Here is a 22,269-nt window from a genome sequence, read left to right on the forward strand (position 1 = left end):
ATCCAAAATACGTCATTGTTGAATTTACTGTTATCGATACTTACGTGTGGATCGGTCTATTGATGACGGCATTTAAATTCAACTATGGATAAAACTGTGAAGAAAACGAAATCCAAAATTGGGTTTCCAAACGCTTAAAATAGATTATTTTCGTGAAACAATTTAAAAACATGCGTCAAAAATGTGACGATGTTCCAATGTTCCATGAATATGAATGCGTGGGTCTTGTTTCGGTCACCGACTTGAGTTATTTGCTTATTATTTTCTAGAAAGTTGGATAAATTTCTACGGAAAACGCAAACAATAACGATCGAAAAATAGAATGAAACCAATTTCTTCTAATATAACGAACAATCAGAATCAATACATTTTCCATTGAATTGAAAAACGACTCGAACATACCCTAAAGTAGTTGAGTCCATTACATTTCAGGATAAACGAAGAAAATAGTCTTTGCTGTTTGATTTGTATAACATTTAGAACATCTGACTATCAAAATTGGGCAAATTGATATCGATTTCCACAACTATATGAATATCAATTTGAGTCCAATTCATCTCAGTGAAACTATCGTAGAATTGTTAAAAGTGATGAATTTATGCGACCACAAGAATTAAGTCCATTTGACTAAAAGTTCATGCTTTGTGCACAGAAAATTCACATCGCAACATTTAAACATCGTCTTGATGAAGCTCCACGCATGATAGAAGAGTTATCGAAACAGGTGAACAATGACCGACTCTCAATCACTAATTCCATCGCAACTTCACATGCAGAACTTCGTTCACGGCTCTAAAACATGACCGAATGAACGGAATAAAGGACGTTGAATGAATGTGTTAAAATATGCATTGTAGCGACCTCAACACAGTGTATTTCATTTTGACTAAATAAAATTTGAATAAAAAACTACCAAATTTATTCAAGAAAAATCGCATTTTTTTTTCACGAAGAAAAATTCGAATCAAGTTTTTCGGATAAATTGATCTTAATACTAATCATTTTGTTGAAACACTATCGACCACAGCTACTGGAATTTCAATTCGGATGTAATCGACATTGAGAAATTGAGCATGACTAAAAGTGAGTTGATATCACAATATTTCCAAAAAAAAAACTATGAAATTTAATCGAATGTAAATGATACTGCTATAATTATGGCCTTTTTTTGCTATTACCGCTAAGCATTCATTAAGCTAAGAACAAAAAGAAGCATTTTCTACAGAAAAAATCAATTTTTCTCCATTTTATGAATATTGGAAGTGTTTGCTTGCTTCTTTTATTCCATTATTCTCTTAGAATTGAAGAACAATATACCATCGGTAATCGTTGTTTGTTCAGTTTTAAAATTTACAGCGATAAACAACCAGCCCGAACGCACTCCAAACTGATTGAGTCAGATAGCCCGAACTGTCAAAACTGAACGAAGCAGTCACCTTACAAAGTTGATGTTGTTTCATTGTGTGCGTGAGTTGGTTTCAAAAAACGTCGTTGAAGTGAATGTTTAACTGAAAACTGTATTGCATGTATGTGAAGTGTCGACGATCGAATGTTTCAAGTTTTTTTTTATCTATTGTGTTTGTATATTCAATGATTTTCTGAATATTTTCGGAAGTAAAATAAGTGAATTGTACTGTTTGCATGAAGAAAAAACCATGAAAAAGAATGAACATGTGAAAACAGCGATTCGGTGGCGTCCAAAAACCGAAAACAAGGAAGTTGTCATTGAAAAAGTGAACAACAAAGTAAATATACCAAAGCAATTGTTGAGCGTCTCAATTGGATTGGATTCATTTTTGTAGTATTTTGTCACAAATTTCTTTTCATTTATTTTGATAGATTATCAGCGTGCAAGGGAATTCGGAGCCGTTTATGGTTGATACTGTGTTTGACAGTTCAGAACAGAGTGAAGTGTTCGATGTTTTGGTGAAGCCACTGATTGACAAAGCGATTGAAGGCTTTGACTTTACATTCTTGGCCACGGGTCAAACGGGCAGCGGCAAAACGTATACCATGGGCTTTGAACGCAGTGTAAGCAATTGAACGAAACAATTTTTTTAAATCGAACAATTAACCAATGTTATTGTGTTCGTAAAATTTCGAATAATTTTACTTTGTTTTCATTGTTGTTTCTCATAGGTGGATCCAGAGAACAGTGGCATAGTCACGCGTGTATTGAATTCACTGTTTTCCCACAAAAATGCGCCCCAATTTCAAATGCAAATATCGTTTATTGAAGTTTACAACAATCAAGCGTTTGATTTGTTGAACTCAACTGGCGAAAAGCCATTCTACACAAAAGGTACGGACAAAGGCATTCATTCTGAATTATTTTCGGTGCATTTTTTTCCAATTCCACTAAAGAGCATCAAATTCATATTTTACAGAACATCCAAATCATCGGACAAAAACAGGCTCTAAGCAATTGGTGAACACTGCAGCGGAAGTATTGACGTTGCTATCAGCGGGCATTGAAAAACGACGAGTCCGCGAAACAAAAATGAATTCGATCAGCTCTCGTTCGCATGTGATATTCACCATTTATTTGAATGTCACACAAAAAGATAATTCTATCAGACCGACGGTAATCAATTTGGTGGATTTGGCCGGCTCAGAAGGCTTTCGAAAGACTGGGAACACGGGTCAAGCTCACGCCGAAGGGAAGAGCATCAACGAAGGTTTGACAGCATTCAAACGAGTAATTGATGCAATGGCATCTGCCCGCCCCGACACTCATATTCCATTCAGAGACTCGGTCATCACTAAGCTTTTACAAGGTTTGTGTTTCTTTCCCCATTTTTTGTGTTGCCGAATCCACTTTACATATTGTCAGATATTTGATTTCCAAAATGCATAACATTTATTGTTCTTTCCATAGATTCGCTGAATTTACGCTCGTATTTGACTTTATTGGGCTGTATTAGTCCGTACAAAGACGATAGAGGCGAAACGTTGGCCACGCTACGGTTTGTATGCGAGGCAAAAAAAATGAAAATGACACCACAAATGAAAGAACTCGTCATCAATTATAGGGTAAATGTTTTGTGCTATTCAATTTAGTAGCAATTTACCATGTTTTGCTATTCAGTATTGACTTTTTGCGGACAAATCCAAATTTTAATTGAATTTCAATCAATTTTTCTTTTTATTGAATAGAAATCAATGACACCGGTCAAGCAAGCTAATGTCAGCCGAACACTGAAAACAACGAATTCATCGCTGAAAGCGAGAAATTCAATCAAATCATTCACGCCATTCAAGCGGCCATTTCCAATACACAACAAATCGTCGCTCTTGTCAAAGCAAATGAGTGAACCACGCAGACCATTTGTATCATCGAATGTCAGTTCGAGTGCATCGAAGCACCACAGTCGAATGTCAGCAATAAGTTCCACATCGAAGAAGACGAGCCTAAACCAGTCAAATAGGAATCTTCGCAGTTCGGTCGGTGGTCAAGCGAAAAAGTATGAATATCAACTATATATTTGTAGGTTTTTCATTTGATTTTATCTTTTTTATTGCATTACCAGACCAAAAGCTGTCATCAATTTGTTCCCAACGGAGGAGAATGATACAAAGTTCGTAAACGATTCCATCTTGAGTTGCGACAATTGGAATGCGTCATCGTCGAGTGTAATTGAAGTTGAGCCAATTACACCTGAGCCATCAAATGTGAATCAAGTACAACTCAATCAGACGGAAATGATTAGAAAGCAATTAGCTCAAACTCTTAAAACCTTAGTTAAAACACCAATGCGTGAACAACTTATCAAGTAAGTCGTCAACGATCAATTAAATTCCCACAAAATATTTCAAATTCTGACCATTTTCGAATTTTAGTAACGTCATCAAGGCCGTTGGTAGCCAGTTTAAGGAAAACGATGGACAAATCGATGAACAAAATGATGTGAAAGATATTAAGCCAGTACCATCAATAATTCAATCATCACCATTGTCATCACCGTTGCCGTCACCGTCACCATCACCATCACCGTCACCGTCACCACCGCAGACGTCAGTACAATCACCTATGAAAAATTGCATTGATCCAACCACACCAATCAAAATCCATCAAACGGTGGAGAAGCATGAATTAGCGGTAATGAATGAAGATGATTCAACTCTGGATGACACGCCCAATGACGTGACCATGATTGAAAATATCATTCCACAAACTGCAATTGATACTCCAATGGATGTGGATCAAGATGAGCAAAAAATATTGATGGTCACTTCGACCAACCATATTCCGGTTGATTTGCCGCCACCTTGTGTCAATGAGCAAGGTGAAACCGCAATATTGAGCTCAGAAATATCATTTCCGCATCTCGATGTGATTACCGAGGTAACAGAAGTGAACTCTATCGAAGAAGCGTCGGAAAAAACGATCGAAAAATCTATTTTCGCTTGCGCATCGATCCAAGAAGACGTTTCTGTTGCGAAGTCTGAACTGTCACAGGTCACACAAAATTATGACCCAATATTTGATGATACCATTTCGGATGTGGCGGATGAAGTCTTAAACCAATTCGTATCACCATTAGTATTCCGAAAAGTGGAAAAAGCTCCAGATCTCGAAGTGACATCGATGTACAAAATTGTGAAAAAAATTCACAACGAGGAGCCATCGATGGCAAATTGCGTTGAATATTCTTACCCTGACGTTGAGTACGAGGAGCCAGCGATGGCAAATTGCAATGAATATTCTTACCCTGACGTTGAATACTCATTGGCTGATCAACAAACGGCTGTGAATTCGATTCCAGAGCAATTCGAAGCAGAAACACCAAAAACACCCCAACCGCCGGTCATCGATCGTACCAAAACCATTCGGTTTGCATTCTCACCACGCATTATATTGCATCGAATCGAAAACATTTTCAAATACCAGCAAAATTTGAAGCGGGCCTCATCGCAGATGGAAACTTTAGACACTCGGAAACCAAAGCGTGCCAAAGTTACACGAACTGGATGTGAGTAATCGTGTTTATTGGCAACATTTTTGCTTGAGATATTTATTTTTCATTCAATTGATTTTACTATACGTTGTAATTTCAGCTAATCGTAAGACGTCACGAGCAAAAGCGAAACCAAAAACACCAAAAGCGACAAAAGCAAAGACTAACGCCACGTCTAGTGCAATAGTAGCCGCAACGCCAGTCCCAACACCAAATGTGGCATCAATATTGATTGAGAACAACAGAGCGGTTCTGCATATCCTTAACACTGGAACGGTAAAGGACATTGGTAAATTGGCGACGATTGGCCCCAAGAAAGCCGTCACAATTTTCAACTACAGGTAATTTAACCCTTTGATGCACAATTTTTTGTTTTTGAATCATTTTGATATATGTTTTGTGCCACGATAAATAGAGAAAGACCTCATACTTAAATTTTTGAAAAATTGCGTATTTGTCGAGAAAATCGGAAAAGAGTCAAATGAAAAAATTAAATTTCATAAAACTAATGATGCAGAAAGTTAAATTGATGTGTTTTGGTCCTACGAGTCCTAATTTGACAATTGGAAAGAATGTACAAACCCACAAGATAAGAGGAGGAAAAATGTGGAATTCTGCTATAATTTCGCATTTTTTTTACAGCAGTACATGAACAGAAAAAACTTTCCATTCAGCCAGCCGATTGTAGCCTGTAAAGTATCAAATGAAAGCTAGTTCATTTCCCTACATTTGTTTCCAAACAAGAATGTAAAAATATTCAGTGGTTTCATAGCTATAGCGTCTGGCGTATCTGGTTACTTTAGGAACCGAAATGTGATAAAGGGTTAATCAAAAACAAAGAAAAAACAATCTCTAATCTCACGGCCCATCAATCAATGGCATTCAAAATAGTCTGAACCACGATTGTGTGTCATGGTTACCGAACAAAGGGGAAAAAAACCTAGCCAGATTTATTTTCAAAGTCTAACGAAACGATTGCATGTCGCATGTCATAAATGCAATGCAATAAAATAAAATGAACGCTTTGACGTTTGTTTCGGGTTCAAATGTGTGAATTTGCCATTGACACCGAAAATGGTTTGATTGCCTATTTCCATGTTGACATAGACTTTGTGTGCTCTTATCCTTTGCACTCAATCATTTTAAAATGTGTTTGCATTTATTGATCAACATTTTTTATTGGAATTTTTATTCGTTCGTTTGTTTCATTTCAGGGCCCTTCACGGTGAATTCGTAAACATTGATAGCATGAAGGTCTTTTGGTCGGATAAGGCTCACCAGAAATTTTTGATGCAAAACAACCTGATCGTTTAAACGAAAGCAAATCAAATAAAAAAAAATCATTTAAAAGAAAACCGATATAATAGAAAACGAGTTTCGCATTCGTTGTAGGAACATAGATTTATTGATATCCCAGTATATATATGTAACTATCGATAAGTATATATTCAATAAAAAAAATCAATTGAAATCCAAATAAAAACAAATATGAGTCTGGATGAAGAAAGAACAACAAGCATTTGAATTGTTTTGTCGATTTTTATTCAATGTTTTGTTCCATTATACAGAATATAATATCATATTAATTTGCGATGATCACGATTTTGTTTTTATTAAAACAGTTCTGTTTATTTAATATTTTTGTGGTTGTTGTTGTCAGTTTCAAATGAATTAGCTCTTCTAAAGAATTTCTTTTTCCCCACATGTTGAAAACAGTCGAATTTATTTGTTGTTGTAGTCAAACTGAAGGCGCAAAATCGAAATTTTGTCTAGATTTCGATGTGATTAGCCGTTGATGGGCACCAAATGATGCCAAACAAAAAATTAAACTGTTTAAAACGAAAATCAGAGACAGAGATCATTTCGAAAACGATTTTGGCAATATAATTTTTAAATTTGATTTTGTAGCAATTTCTTATACCCTTAAGATTGCCGACAGAATTTTCGGTTGTTCTTTTCTTTTCCATCTTCCTTCTTTTTAATAGATATATAAAAAAAATTCGACTTAAAAATGAAAAATGAGCTCGATTTGGTTCTAGCTACGTCACTCCTTTTCCTCCTAAATTTATTAGTTAGTTAATGAAAAACCAAATTTTTTTATACGGACCAATTTACATTTAGATGATTAAGCATTTAAAAAAAAATTGTGACAAACACAGAAACACAGTTTTAAATTTTTTTAGTCATTTTTTGGTTGTTGTTGTTGTTGCTCAAATGTAGGGTATATCATGTGCAGCAAATTGAATTTCAAAATCGTAAACATATCCTAAAAAAATTGTGTGTGTGTTAAATGTTCATTGGTTTTTTTATGTCTTCTTCAAATAGGTTTCAATCTCATTCGAAATTTGATTATATGATGCATGTTGCGTGCACATTTTCTAAATTTTTTTATCTCAATCTCGGCGCCAAAAGCCACAACGTTCATTGTCTCTATTCGGATTCTATAAAAATACAAAGCAAACTTTTTTTTTCGATTGCGTCTATCTCTGAAAATTGGTTGTGTTTTTTTCTTTCAGTCGTTTTCTTTATCTGTCAAAAAAGTAATCACCAATTCGTCATTTTTTTTTTGTTGTATCACTAATAACCCTTATTTGCTTAACTGTAACAAAATAGCATTTAATTTCAAATGTGTCTCCCCGTGATTCTCACGATTGATGCGTAATAAATGAATATGCTCAAATTTTGAAAATGGTTCTCACTTGCCCATTGGTTTGTGTGCTTCAACATGTAATATTAGTATTAGTAGTTTTATTTTTTGGTGCAAACGAGCAAATTTTCCAAATTGCTATCAATCCAATTCGAATTAAAAATGTTTCCTCAAAGCAGATGTAAAGTACTTAGTATGGTTCTTGTTGTTCTTCATAGCCTTAAACTTGGTCTTTGGCTTCGGAAAAAAAATATATTTACATCAAATATATACTTGGCTATTAAAATTCTATTCTGCGTATAATTTTAGCCTACGTGAATGTGAGTGTGTGTGAGTGAGAGGGGGATATTGAAAGACTTAATCCACATTGGGTGTGAATTATTCATGACATTTGCAACAGCAGCAGCAGCAGAAGAAGTAACACACACCGTTTTAATTATTCAATACGTCGTCCCGAATTTAAATATTCACTCACATTTCAATCCAACCAACGGTGTTTTCTTCCTTTTCTTCTTCTTCTTCAACCTTTTTTCTCTCACCGAACATGGATGCTTGTCTATATATATATGTGTGAAGGGGGGAGAGATCCTTTTGCAAACTTAATTAAAAAATCATGAAATATCAAGTGGCGTGGTGTGTAAATGAGTGAGTATGTGAGTATGGGCTGTATGTGCATAATTCGATTACATCTCTATTTACATGAGCCGCTATTGTATTTTATGTAAGACAACACGAACACGTGTGTGTGTGTGTCTGTGTCTGTGTGTAACGTGAGTCAAATATCACTGCAATAGAAGAATAATTTGCGGTCGAATGGTCGCTTGCATTTTTCATTACGAAAAATAACACACATCCTTCTTCCGCTTGACAATTTCATTTACGATTACGGTCACTTTTTCTGTCTATTTTTGAGCACTTTTGATTCTAACGAACAGCAAAGAAACGGACACAAATCGGTTGTTTGTCGTATGTAAATAAGTGGCTAAATTTCAACATATTTCTGCGGAATTTCAATGTTTATGTGCACGAAATAAATATGAATGTTTAATTTCTCAATTTACTCTCTCTCTCTCTTTCTAAACACATGTCCCTTTTCTTGTGTGCTGTGTGTTAAATAATATGTACAACGGTTGAATTTGAACGCTGTTTTTTGCGCGCAGTTGGTGAGCAGTTGGTTTGTGTATTTTTTCCCTCTGTTTTTGGTTTATTTTTTATGCGTTTGGTTCGGCGTCTTCGTCGTGTTCGTTTAACAGCGGACTGTCGTCGTTGATGTAGGACGCTGGCATTGTGGTGCCGGGTGTGGTCGGTGCCGATTTCGATATCCAACCTTTGCGATTCCGGTTAAAACTTAAAATATTACTGCTACCGATTGGGCTACGTAAATTTTTGGCAGCTGACATGGCAAAGAATCGCGTACGTGGATACGATCGTCGATTTTGCTGTAAAGTTGAAGGCCTTTGGTTCGGTTGTTGTTGTTGAATTTTATTTAACATACTGTTTGATGTGGACGATTCATCGCCATCGTAAGCATCGGCTCCACCACCCAATGACGATGATTCATTCGATATTGTGGTCGCCGCACCGCTTTGGACCTCGTGTTGTGATGATGCAAAACCATCGGGACTGTTCGCATTCTGTTGTAATTGACGTATTTGCTCGAGAAGCTCACGAATTTCCCCGGTTGGGCTGGTGGCCTGTGGCGGTGACGTTGGTGAATCGAAATTGGCCAAACTTGATACAGCCGAACCGCTCATTGAATCAGTGTATCCTCTCATGGCCATGCCGTATTTCTTCAAAATTTCCCCATTTACCGGTGACTCTTCGCTGAATGGCAACGAAGCGGACACATTCAGCGGCTTATTTTCATTGATCACATCGAATTTATCGTGTCGATGCTTGCGCAACGGCCCATTCAGATCGTTGAAATCACGATGCGTGGCTCCAGTAGGCGTTGACACAATCAACGAACGTCCGGCAATCGGCATATTCAAACCACAATCATTTGCATCGTCATCAATTGAATCGTATGAATCGAAGAATCCGTTCGAACTATTGCTATACGATAAACTAGTTTGCAATGGTTTGCATTTGGCTTTTGTGCTGTTACTGTTGTTTTGGTTGCTGCTGATGTTATTCTTGTGGTTTAGTTGCTCGTGCACTATTGTCGCATTGTTCATCATATCAAATGTTTTTTGTGTACTCAACGATTGGGCATCGGCTATCACATTGCATGGTTTACTTAAGTCACTATTTAAATCATCGAGAGTATCAGCGTTATTTGTCATTGTGTTATAGTTTGGATTAGCCCGAATATTGTTGTTGGTGCCATTGTATGGTGGACTGGGTTGGTTTTCGTTAGTGCTGTTGCTTTGCAATTCTTGGAAACTAACACTATTTGATGTGCGTCGAAATTGAACGTATGAAGTGTCATCGCCACCACCAATGCCGCCCACGTCGGCCGTTTCATGGGTGAAATCATGGTAGTGTCGATACAATGTAATTTGTTCGCCGTCCAAATTGCTGTTTGTCATGACAACGGGAATGGATCGTTGATTTTGCCCTTGCTCCAATGTGCACATTTGCGATGCGGACCGCGGCATCGACGAATAATCCTGGATGTTCATTGGCAAATTTGGGCTACCGGCCCGTGAATATGGTGGCGGTATCAAGGTGTTTGCTTCGTTTGCATTGCAAATAAAACTCGAACTCAACGAATCAACGGTACTCGTTGCTGACAACGAACCCACCGGTCGAACTATGTAATTACGAAAGTATTGAACCATTAAATAGCTCGCACCATTTTTTCCATTGTCCGAATTGTTGCACGAAAACACCAGCGGATACAAGTCGGGCTTGTTTGTAACCTGATCGATCGAATCGATACAGAGAAGAAGAGAAATAAAAAACGAAATGGTGACATTCAATTAATTAATTAGGTAAACGTTGATGATTTTTGATGCTGAAATACGAACCTCAGCATACGGCGGTGGCGCATGATGGAACGATGTACATCGACTGTATTGCGGTGGAGCATAGCAAGACCCAGTCGAATCACCCGATTGTGAATGTGGCCGAGGTGAGCCCCAGCCACATATTTGACGCCGCTTTTTCCACAACGAACATGCACACAGTATCGCAATCACTATTGCAAATATCGTACACCTGCGAAAAGAGCAAAGACAAACAGTTTTTTTTAGTAACACAATTTTTTCGGAATGAATTACGGTGTGACTGTAGGGACTCAATAGTGAAAATTGAAAACAAAAAAATTACCAGAAAAACCAGTGATTTATGAAGAATAGGTTGAGCACGTGCGATGTATTATTGGGTACTTGTGCCTTTGGCGCACTCGGCGGTGCTGTAAATATCCATTTAGAACATTTTGAAATCGAGAAATAAAATGCATTCTCTGAGGAAACAATCAATGAACGTACCGTATAAGTAGCAACAGCCTTGGGGGCAGCATTCTTTGGGTGGACTGCACCGATGACCTCCTTCACAAGACCGAGCCGACACCTTTTTCAGTTGAAACATACAAACAATATTATTTACGCTGCCTTTTTCTCTCGTTAAATAAATACGTGTTTTGTTTATTGTTGGGTAGAAAAATGTTTCGATTTCAATTGTTCGCAGAATCCAGTTAACACAAAATGCAAAAACAAAAATAATACGAAAAACACACACGCGCAGGACTTGTAAGTAAGATAATAAGATTTACTCAGAAAATTCCATTCCGAAAAATTAATTATGGATTTAAATAAATAAAGCGACACACAACAGGCTCGTTTGGAGTCTCATGCTAGAATGAACAGCACTACACAATCACTAAAAAAAACATGTTAACTAAAATCTATGGAAATTTTCGCCATTTCTGTTCTATTTTAAAATTTCATTAAAAATAATATGATATTTATAGAACGATGACGGCAACTGGGGATGAATGAGTGTGTGAGAGCGAGCGAGCGAACGGACGGACAGATGAACGAACGAAATGCAGACAGAAAACGAGCGAGAGAGACAGAGAAATTGAGATGAAACGCTTTTTACGCTTTTCAAGTGTTCACTAGACTAGAGAAAAGTTTGTCAATTTGAGAAGCAAGCAAGCAAGCCGTGGGTGAGAGCGGCTTGGAATATTATATACTATGTTGGAAAATGATTTCAGAAAAATTAATCAATCGCTGTTGCTTCTTTTTTCCCCTTTTCTCCTCGGTTCTTTGTATATTGATCGAAGGGCGAACTGAATCGTGTTAATGGATGGAATAGAATATATTATGAATATCGGGGAGTTTATCACACAAATTGTTAAGTCTAATGGAAACTTTTAAAAAAATTAACAAAAATGTCGTGTGGCAACCACCAAGCTCAAAAGGACACTGTTTCTACAAAAGCATACAATATACATATTTTTTCGTGTTGAATATGTAAACAACACACAATTTGTAGCTGGATGACAATGAAAAACTAAATTAGAAGCGTTTCAAAAGAAAGAGAGTGAAAGAAAAAACCGTGGCTTCGGCTTGTGTTTGTTGATGAATTGAGAAGGACACACATGGATATTTACATGTATGGAAAAAAAACACCATGGAAAAGGATAACGATTTTTTTTCCTGTATTTTTCACACGTGGTGATTTGTTTGTAAAATTTTCGGAACAAAAAATGAAGTGGGAGAATTAGTGTGCTAGAGAGAATGAGGGAGAAAGTTAAAACAAAAAATGTTGTGTGTTTGTTAAAAAAAAAGTTTTCGTTAACTGAATTTCTGGCTTGAAGTGGATAAATTCACGCGCCGTTCACATATGAGCACACATTTAGTTCCGGGCGTACCATTCCAAAGCATAACAGCAAATATTTTTTTCACAACAAATAAAAGTATTCCAGTAGCAACAACAACACCACCACCACCACCGTCACTATTCGGTCGGTTTTAAACAATCTATTTTCATTTATAAATGCAGTAAATGAGCAAACTTTGTCGAAATTGTTGAAATTGAACGAGATAGAGGGAAAAAAACACAAGCAAAATGTAAATTGGGGACAAAATGTAACGCTAAAAACAAGCATTATGCAAAAAATCTAGAGTTTTTTTTTATGATTGCTTTTCGTTCTAAATAAAATTGGTTTTCCAAAAATGTAATGGCTTTTCATCTAGTTCAATAAGAAAATGGTACAATTTTTTTGTTAAATTAAAAATAGAGATTATATATGTATTGTATTTACTAGTGACTCAGTTTTATGCATAATCAAAAAGCTTCCCACTACGTTATACACTTTGCTTAAATTTCGTGAGCAATTGCTTGCGATGCCCGAAAACAATGTTTAATCCACACGCTCTACTGTGAGGATGTGATGTGGTTGATGTAGAAGAGAAGTAGGAAGAAATGAAGTTGAAGAAAGGATATTTCGCGATAATGTGTGTTCGATTTTCGTGTGTGGCGTGGTTAGTTTTATTGGTTTTCGATCGACACAACATGTAACGAAGCGTTTTGTATGTAAGTATTTTTTAAGTGTGTGTGTTTTTTTTGTCTTTTATCTACGTAACTGTTAGCGAAATCACATAATACGTCATTTGGTTATTGGTTTGACTTCTATTTTGATTTTTAAAAAAAGATTCTTTTTCTCTGTGTTTTTTTTCTATAGTGTTTTTATGTAATTTGCATTTTGTTGATTACCACTGAAAATAAATACGAAACAAAGATAAAAAGATTTTCAATTTAAATGAAATATTCTGTATATTCACGTGTTATACCAACAATTTTCATTTTCTATCAACAACAACAACAACAACAGCAATAATAAACAACAATAAAAGAAAAAAAAACGTATTATGATACGGAAAACAGGATAAACAGAACACGAGAGTTATTCAGCTGGAGTGACAGAGAGTATGCTATAGACATTTACAATATGGTTATATATGATGGATATGGATATATAAGAATCCAAAATGGATACGAAAACAAAGGAATCGTACACACATGTTTTTTGTACACATTTTTTTTCACTCTCTTTTTGCTTGGCAATTGACGCTGAAATTCATCAGGCATTTAACCGAGGGAAAAAAAAGAATGAATAAAACGCAAAAATTCAAATACACCTATATATACACCGTTTTCTTTGATATATTGGAACAGAAAAAAAGAAAATGAACAGAAACAACGGTCAATGTAACACTTAATTCTCTTGCCAACTGTAATAAATATGGACTTAACAATGAAAATATAATTGATTAGTATATGGTTAGCGCTTGGCTTAGCTTAGCTGCTTTCTAACTAGAACGGATGGATTCTCAATTGTTTTTTTTTGCTTTGCATCAATATTCTATCGATTTTAATGCAATGAAATAGCATTAAAGAAATTTTGTTTCGGCCATGTAAATATGAACGGAAAGAGAACTGAACGAAAAAATCGAAAGAAAAAGAACCAACACCAACGATAACAAAAGAAAGTAAAATTGCTTCATATATCGTTGATCAAACAAAGGATTGCTAAGAGATTGTTTTGTATAGGAACGAAAATAGTCTCACGGATATAATTGGCGCAGCAATAACGATGACGAATCCAGTGAAAATCATGAAGTATCCATACTGTAACATTTTCGTATTGTCGTCAAATTTATCGAATTACAGCTACAATGCGCCAATGGCATTGTATGCCTCCCCTCGCGTCCCCACAATCAATTCTCACACACACCGATTTTCAATCACTTTTCACACGGGGCAGCCCAAAATGAAGGGAGAGAGAGAGACGCACAGAGAGCGGATGATAGAGAGAGAGAAAAACTCAAACGAATTTTCACTTCCTTTTTGGCTGCAGATTTTTCGTCGTTTTCGACGTCGCCTTTGTTCTTCTTTTTGCCCAAACAAAATGTAGCACATTCACACAACACCTCGCCAAATTCCAAATTTCGTCACATATAGGAACTCTCAACTCCTTTCTCTCTATTTTTCGTACACCGTATAAAAATTATATATATATATATATGAAATATCTATTACAATAATTTATTAATTAGCTGCAGCAATTTCATGCTGCTCTTTCGACAATTTAATTGAATCAATTGCCGAACTTAGCACTTTATGCACGACCACTGTGTCCTCGTCGTTGTCTCTTTTTTGTTTCACGTAAAAATCTCTTTGTCTTCTCCACGACGAAATACCATTTTCTAATGGAACAAAACGAAAAATGAATGAACGACGAAAATCAGTTTACAGCACTCTGAATAGAATTTCTCGTCGATGCGAAGCGATTATTTCTCATCGTTCTATCGCACCATACCACCACACCACAACAACTTGGCTTGTTTGCCATGAAATGTGAAACGCTGTATCGTTGATAACAAAGTGCGCATGATCTGGTTCGACGGAGGGTCGATATTCATCCTTCTTTCGTAAACCATTACGCGCGTACGACAATTTCTCTCTTTCGCTTCCTTCTTACGCAAAACACACCATTTTTTGGAATGTTGTCGCGCGCGCGATAGAGCTTGTGCCGTTACTGCTGTTGCTGTTGCCCGTCGTAGTCGTCATCACCATTGCCCGTGCTTATTTTCATTCCTTGACTCTTCAAGTGTCGCATAGAACAACACTCATTTGCATATTTCAAACTAACCGCCAGGCATTCCCACATCAAACACACAACACATATACTCACATGTCTTCCCTTGAACACGAGAAACGCGAAGAAGAGGAAAACAACAAACGAAATGAAAATATAAAATTAGGAAAACAGAAAATTGGAACATTTATATTTATCAGGGTATATGTTCCACTTCATTCGTTGAGTACAGAAATTAGAGCAAATTTGAATTCATGGTATTGTTTACGAACATTTTAATTTTTATTTGATGTAGCTTTGCTAAGGGTAAAGATAATATTTTTCGATTTTAAATTCCGTTGAAAATTACCATTTTTCAACTTTCAATTCTATGGTTTACCGTTGGGTCTATGCATGTTTATCCACAACAGAGTAAGGCCTCATTTCGATGCGACCCACTTGACAACCGAAACCAGCCTTTAACCATATGTTCTAATGAGACGTCAAACACTCACAATTGACAAGTCAATAATTCTGATACTCGGCATTCAGTGCGTATACACAACACAGTACAGCCCTTTGAGCCTACGTGGAAACGCACAATTTTCATCGTAAACACAATGCAAACGTTTTTTTTTAACAAATACATTTCCTAGAAATTAACAATACGGCATTTTGTAATCATGAAATTGATAGGAGTTTTAGGTTTATTGACATTAATCGCATTGAATGTTGACATTGTGTCGGCATGGGACCAAGACGAGATAGAAATATACGATTTGGTTGAAGAAATTGGTATTGAGAAAAACTTTTACACCATCCTTAAAGTTGAACAGGTAATTATGGGATTCATTGTTGTGTTAATTCAATAAGTGAGGTTAATTGAAGCGATTGATACTGAAAATTAAACGTATTTTTATCGTTTACAGACAGCCACATCAGCTGAAATTCGTAAAGCATTCCGTCAATTATCGGTTGTACTGCATCCAGACAAAAATGACGCTGAAGATGCCAATGTTCAGTTCCGGAATTTAGTTTCGGTTTATGAAGTCCTCAAAGATCCATCCAAACGTGAAAAGTAAGAGAAAAATTACATTTTCAAAACAAAAAACCAAGTTTTCATTTAATTTTGAAACTAAAATCATTCTCAATTCTCTTTTCGATGATTAGGTACAATAAAGTGCTGAAAGATGGTTTGCCCGATTGGAGATCAGCCATGTATTATTATCGGCGCTATCGCAAAATGGGTCTGGCCGAAATGGTCGGTTTGGTATTTGTCATTTTCACCATTGGACAGTATATTGTTGCTTGGGCTGTTTATGCCGAAAAGAAATACACAGCGGTATGTTCAGCTTGTGTTCAATTTGAACAATTTCTGAATTCGTTCCTAATTTAGCCAACTTGTTTCTCATGTGTCCGGTTTTTCCCATTCTAGGAAGAGATTTTCGGCTCAAAACTCCGAAAATTGCAGAAAAAAAATAAAACTGCTGTGAACATAGATGAATTGTTGAATCAAATACCGACACCGAGCATAAAGAATACGCTTCCATTTCAAATAGTTCGCGGTGTTTGGAACACTCCACGGACAATCAAGAATTTCTTCACCGATATTAACGAGTACAAAGAGCAAATGCGTGAGGAAAAACGAAGGTAAATTGATTTTGACGATTTTTTTTACTGAAAAAAAGTTTTACGTTAAATTTAATCAATTGTTTGCGAGAAATTCTCAAGTTGGAAATCTCAACCAAGTAAAAGTAGCGGAATTTATAATCTTAATCTCTTTTTTCGTTGTCAAACAGAGAGGCTGAGGAAGCTGAACAACAGCGATTACTTGAAGAAGAGTTGGCCAAAGAAAAGGAAGCAAAGAAAGAAGGAATGCGAAAGCGAAAGCCCGCATTCAAAGCCACGGAGAAGACCGATGAAGAGCTGAAGGGATATTCAAAATTGAATATGAATTTGACAAAAGGAACCGGTGTGAAGGCAGTCGAGGCAAAGGTATATACACATCAAAGAAAAGTGTTGCATTCAAAAAACTTTTCTTTTCTTTACTTTTTCGCACTTTGAAGTCAATAATTATTGCAATTTTAATTCACACCAAGTTAATCGCATCACTAACGTATAAATTTCCATCTGTTCACAGGCGCCAGTGTTGAGTGGTGGTTTTTGGACGGATGATGATTTGTCCGAGTTAACGCGGCTCACGAAAAAGTATCCAAATGGCACTCTGTCCCGATGGGAAGTGATCGCTGGACATATGAATCGATCTGTGCACGAAGTGACGTTCATGGCGGCCAGACTAAAAGAGCCAGGCCAGCGACCTGACAGTGTAGCCGAAGCGATCGTTCAAGAAGCTACGAAGAAAGCGAAAAAAATTGCAACCGATGACAAAGCTCAACCAGCAGAGGCCGTATGGTCACAGGAGCAACAGAAACTTCTCGAAACTGCCATAGTTAAGTACCCAAAGACGACTGCTGGCGATCGATGGCAAAAGATCGCAAACACGGTACCAGGAAAAACGAAAGAAGAGTGTTTGGCTCGCTACAAGTATCTTGTACAAAAAGTCAAAGAACAGAAATTGAAAGAGGCATCAACGCAGCTAGAGGCAGAAGAAAAGGTAGAAAAATCGGAAACAGAAAGAGTTGAAAGTGTGGAGCAGCCAGAGGAAGAAGAAGAAGAAGTCAAAGATGAAGCCGAAGAAGAACCCGAACCAGAACCAGTTGCTGAAAAGAAAAGTGGCGGCAAACCACGAAACAAACGAAAAGAACGCAAAAAGCGAATGGAGTTCTCAAGCGATGAAGAAGATAACTATAGTTATGAGTAAAACGATGAAAAAATTTCACTTTTGAGTGTATCAATAAAACGAATTTCAAATCGATGTGTTATTATTTGCATATATCAACAACTTGTTTCTGATGACCTGGTTTAATTAATGGTTTTCATTAGGCGAACCAAACTGATATCTGAATTAAGTATCTGGTGGTCTTTCAACGGTGAAGTATGTCAAGACAGAAGAATCAAAGACGCATTCATTTTCATTCTTTATCGGCTGATGATTTGATTGAACAAATTATTTTCCAAAATCTATACATGATGATACATTCATGGTGTTTTTTATTCCATTTGTTACGAACTTCATAAAACCGAATTGAACGTCGCTCAATTCGCATAAATGAATAAACATACATACATCATTGGGCATAGAACAAACGCAATGTTTGCAAAGTCATTGATTTTTATGTGAAAAAGTTAAAAAAAGAGGTGGCCACTCAGAAAGCACCTTATCCGTAGCCCACTGAGTTAGCAGGTTCGCGATCATCGACGATTGTGGGTTCTGATACACAGAGTGTATCAAATAACCAACACGAATCTCCCTCACGCTTTCGGATAAAGCACCACAACTCGTCATCGTGGTTGCCGTCCCACTCTGGTTTTAGCCAAAGTTGGTATAAGATATACTACAGAAATGATCCTGTGAAGTATAGTCTTGCCGATAGCTTGTTTTGCCATGAGACTTATGCTCTGCGCTCACACATTGCACCAGCGAATTATAAGACAAACGATGTGAACACGAAAACCGAACTAAGCTGAACAGTATATACGGTTCTATGGTACGCATTGTTGACTATAGGCAGAGCAGAGGCTACCGCATGTACCTACGTCATAGCAATAGACTGATAAACGTAAATATTCACAGCACGTGCTATTGCTTTGAGCCATATACACATACACAGTGCGAGCATTCAGTATTTTTTCTATTGAAAAATTTATATTCTCACTCATGCTATACCATGAATGTGGTGATTCGATAAGTTTTGTATAGTTTTTTGATTTTATGATTTTTTCAAAAATTCTTCCCAATTTTCTTGAATCAATTTTTGATGTAGAATTGAACAGTTGCCAATATAGATGATTTTCGGATTTGGTGATTTTATTGTATAACTTCGAAGGAAACGATTTTTGCTTTCAAAAGTAACAATTTGTCTCTCAAAAATGATTGAACATGCTCTCCGTACAAATGTTATTTCGCATTCCTCTCTGCTCTCGCCGATAATTCGCATCTCTCTTTTGTGTGGAGCTTCTTCGTTATTGCGCTGCAAAGAGCACATTTCAAGTGAGCGTCGTTCGAAATATTCTCAATATTTTTGTTTTTTTTCCTGTTATTTTTGACTGTTGCATCGTCAGTAGTTCATACTGGAAATTACACAAAACCAATTAGAGGCAGGCAATTTCGTAAAAAGAATTTCTTTTGCCTTTCAGTTTTCATGTAATAATAATCGGTTCACATATTTTCTCGCGTGAAACCAAGTTTACAAAAAAAATAACATTGTATAAAATTGCGTGCGTCGTGTGATTGGCATAGTTTTGATAATAATAAACATCTTCATCAATTCGATCATGTGCTGCAAAAAAATGCAATCCAATATGTTTTCTTGTGTGTGTAAACCAATATTTATATAATTTATTCGCCTTTCTGAAACTGATTTTTGGCTGATAGAAAAACGCATTCGCGTAATTTCGCGGAATTGCGTTTTTCTGCCCATTCCACGCCGTATTATTGGATGAACTATTGCATCGAAGGGTTATTTTTTTCATTACCACAAAAAACATACATCGGGCAATTAAAAACATTTTGTAATTTTGATTGAAATTCTAACACTTTTTTTGCCTTTCCACAGCAATTTTCGAGATATCAATCTGTTATTAACGGTGAGCTTCCTCACTTTACTTCACTGAATTTCGTTTCAAGAAAAACACAAATTGATTTTTCTTCGGTTATTCATTTGGCCAGTCGTAAGTAACGAAAAAAGATTGTGTTTCTTCAGTAACAACTGTATTGTGTTAATTAATCAGAGAACGATTGAAAAGTGCCGCTTAACTCGTTTCTACTTCCGACAGTTTTACCTCTAATGACTCTTAACTCTCTGACTTGAAGTGATAAGGAACTATTTTCTATTCGATTTTTTTTCTTTCTTTCTCTGCCATGGGATTATTTATTTATTTACTTTCCGAAATAAGCATAAAAAACGACCAATTTCGTTGAGGGGGGAAAACGTTGATTAAAAGTTAGTCACAAGATTTACGAGCAAATTACACATCTTCAACGCCGTGAGTGTTTGTTTTTCCGTATATACCTGGCAAAAGAAAGTATTCAATTCTGCATGAACTGAGTGAAATAATGAATTATTTTGGACAAGAAAAGTTAGTTTTTTTTTATGTTTTTCACCCGCGATGTTTGTGTAAGCACGTAATGTAATTTTCAATTGGCATCGAAAAAAGATTACTCTTTTGATTTCGATTCATTCACGTTTATTATTATTTTATGTGTGTTTACAAGTCGCTCGATTCTCACTGTCTGAAAGTACATCCAAATTCAGTGCCATTGTATGTACAGATGCAGGCTCACAATGGAGCAAATGATATCTCCATTACAATTCGAAAATTATTATGATCTCTTCAGGCGGTTTCTCTACGATTAAATGCCAAATAATTTGGTTTTGTTATTCTATTCGGTTTATATTTTTTTCTCAAGCAAAAATCTCTCGCATGCATGTGCTACAGACAAGCCGCCAATCGGCTGCAAGATATTCAGAGAGGTAAAGAGGGAAAAATGGGAAAAAAAATCAATTACGTGTTTTGAATAATGCTTGCAGCGATTTGATGATCTACGCAAACAAGCACAAGATTTATACTCCACGACGATGGAAACACATCGGCCGCGATGAATATGATCAAACACGAGTGTGTGCTGTGCTCTCACATCTCCGTTTATGGTTTTACGACGCAAGGCACATAAAATCGGTTGATGGATTTGCATTTCTCTATGTCACCAGATATGCTGTGCCTCACTTGGTTAGTAAATACATGAAAATTGATGCTGTTCCAACAGCCTATTCTACCGATTTATTCCACCTGATCTGATGATCATGTGAACAAAAAACCATGTGGTTTCGTAAAGTTTTACAACCAAATGTTTGCATAGACTTGCTTCGCACTCTCATTACAGAATCTCATAAAATTTATAACGGTTCCTTGCACGTAATTTCATTTCTATTCGAAAAAGGTGTGTTTCGTTTATGTATTAGCCAATTGTTCGATGTACACCTCGAGAAACGATAATAATAATTGAAAATTGAAAGTGAGGCGTTACAAATCGAAACAAAACCACAATTTCTTTCTCTCTTTCTCTTGACGAAGCCCATCTCAGTCGATGAATTAACAACAACATGAGTTATTCAAGCATCGAAATCAATTTATGCGATGCGTTTTATGCTGTACAAAGTTCTAGAGACGCTGTTTGGCGTGCACAAAACCAATTTCAAAATGCAATTCAACGATGATTTATGAGTGTTATGAGTGTGAATCGTGAATTTTAGCAAAATCCAACATCGGTGCAATCAAACGAACTTCTATTCGAGACCAATAAATCTCTTGCGTTGTACTGAACTAACGAAAATTGTGTTTTTTTCGGCCACTTGCTTCTAACGTACTCTGTAGTTATCACTACGACGTTCAATTCATGCTCTCAAAACGCATACAATGTTGTGTGGAAATGTGCATTTTTCTTCGTTAATTACAGTGATATTGATTACACTACGGCCGTATCGGAAACACTCGGTAAACAGTGATGTACACATGTGCCGTGTACGTGGATCATTTGAGGTGCATTTTTTCCAATCCACACTTTGTATGCTGCCGCACTAATGTGGAAATTGCACGCGATGGCAAAACAACAAATTGAATATCAAAATCACGGTCAATGAACGACATCTCAACATATCTATGGATATATATTTTGTGTTTTGAAATATGAATTAGTGATTAGTGCCAGTTTTGACGGCTGTATTGTATATCATTCGAAAAAATTTGTAATTCGATCTCTTTCTTTATAACTGTAATTTCTATTTCGAAGGGGGATAATAGCAAGCGAGCGAAAGACACAACCAATGATCTCATTAACTCAACATTTGCTGAATGAATGACATGTGATGAAAATTTATACACTCGTCAAAATCCAACAAGGTGCTTAACGAAATTATTTTTGAAACTGAAAGAAAAAATTGTATTTACTTTCTTATTAAAAGTGGCGAATGAGCATTTGGAATAAATGGATTTTTTCTCTTTGCAATAATGCT

General features: G+C 36.4%; 3 protein-coding genes and 1 non-coding gene across 5 annotated transcripts; 2 read left to right on the forward strand and 2 right to left on the reverse strand.

Moving 5' to 3' along the window:
• Positions 1-1,440: 1,440 nt before the first annotated feature.
• Positions 1,441-6,445, forward strand: LOC129566407 (chromosome-associated kinesin KIF4A-like). Its single transcript, XM_055442298.1, has 10 exons — positions 1,441-1,745; positions 1,840-2,031; positions 2,140-2,302; positions 2,388-2,777; positions 2,879-3,033; positions 3,157-3,464; positions 3,531-3,773; positions 3,841-4,973; positions 5,059-5,299; positions 6,173-6,445. The coding sequence occupies exons 1-10, from the start codon at positions 1,656-1,658 to the stop codon at positions 6,270-6,272; spliced, it is 3,015 nt and encodes a 1,004-aa protein (XP_055298273.1). The 5' UTR covers positions 1,441-1,655; the 3' UTR covers positions 6,273-6,445.
• Positions 6,446-8,801: 2,356 nt separating this feature from the next.
• On the reverse strand, positions 8,802-14,892 carry LOC129566408 (putative mediator of RNA polymerase II transcription subunit 26). Of its 2 annotated transcripts, XM_055442300.1 has the most exons (6): positions 14,128-14,880; positions 12,821-13,274; positions 11,040-11,121; positions 10,879-10,963; positions 10,578-10,767; positions 8,802-10,469 (listed from the first exon to the last, which is right to left on the reverse strand). In XM_055442300.1, the coding sequence occupies exons 2-6, from the start codon at positions 12,839-12,841 to the stop codon at positions 8,817-8,819; spliced, it is 2,031 nt and encodes a 676-aa protein (XP_055298275.1). In that variant the 5' UTR covers positions 12,842-13,274; positions 14,128-14,880; the 3' UTR covers positions 8,802-8,816. The 2 variants fall into 2 exon arrangements, with proteins under 2 accessions (XP_055298275.1, XP_055298274.1); XM_055442299.1 differs by lacking the exon at positions 12,821-13,274 and having other exon boundaries at positions 14,128-14,892.
• Positions 14,893-15,660: 768 nt separating this feature from the next.
• LOC129566409 (uncharacterized protein F54F2.9) lies at positions 15,661-18,009 on the forward strand. The gene is made up of 6 exons (XM_055442301.1): positions 15,661-15,972; positions 16,066-16,214; positions 16,307-16,478; positions 16,572-16,786; positions 16,936-17,131; positions 17,277-18,009. The coding sequence occupies exons 1-6, from the start codon at positions 15,820-15,822 to the stop codon at positions 17,955-17,957; spliced, it is 1,566 nt and encodes a 521-aa protein (XP_055298276.1). The 5' UTR covers positions 15,661-15,819; the 3' UTR covers positions 17,958-18,009.
• A 388-nt stretch (positions 18,010-18,397) lies between these two features.
• Positions 18,398-18,622, reverse strand: LOC129566608 (small nucleolar RNA U3). The gene has a single exon (XR_008687751.1). It is a non-coding gene; the product is annotated as a small nucleolar RNA U3 (small nucleolar RNA).
• Positions 18,623-22,269: the final 3,647 nt, after the last annotated feature.

This window comes from Sitodiplosis mosellana, unplaced genomic scaffold (genome assembly GCF_009176505.1).
Source record: "Sitodiplosis mosellana isolate CC-2019 unplaced genomic scaffold, AAFC_SMos_1.0 Smas_scaffold_3, whole genome shotgun sequence".
Taxonomy (NCBI): Eukaryota; Metazoa; Arthropoda; class Insecta; order Diptera; family Cecidomyiidae; genus Sitodiplosis; species Sitodiplosis mosellana.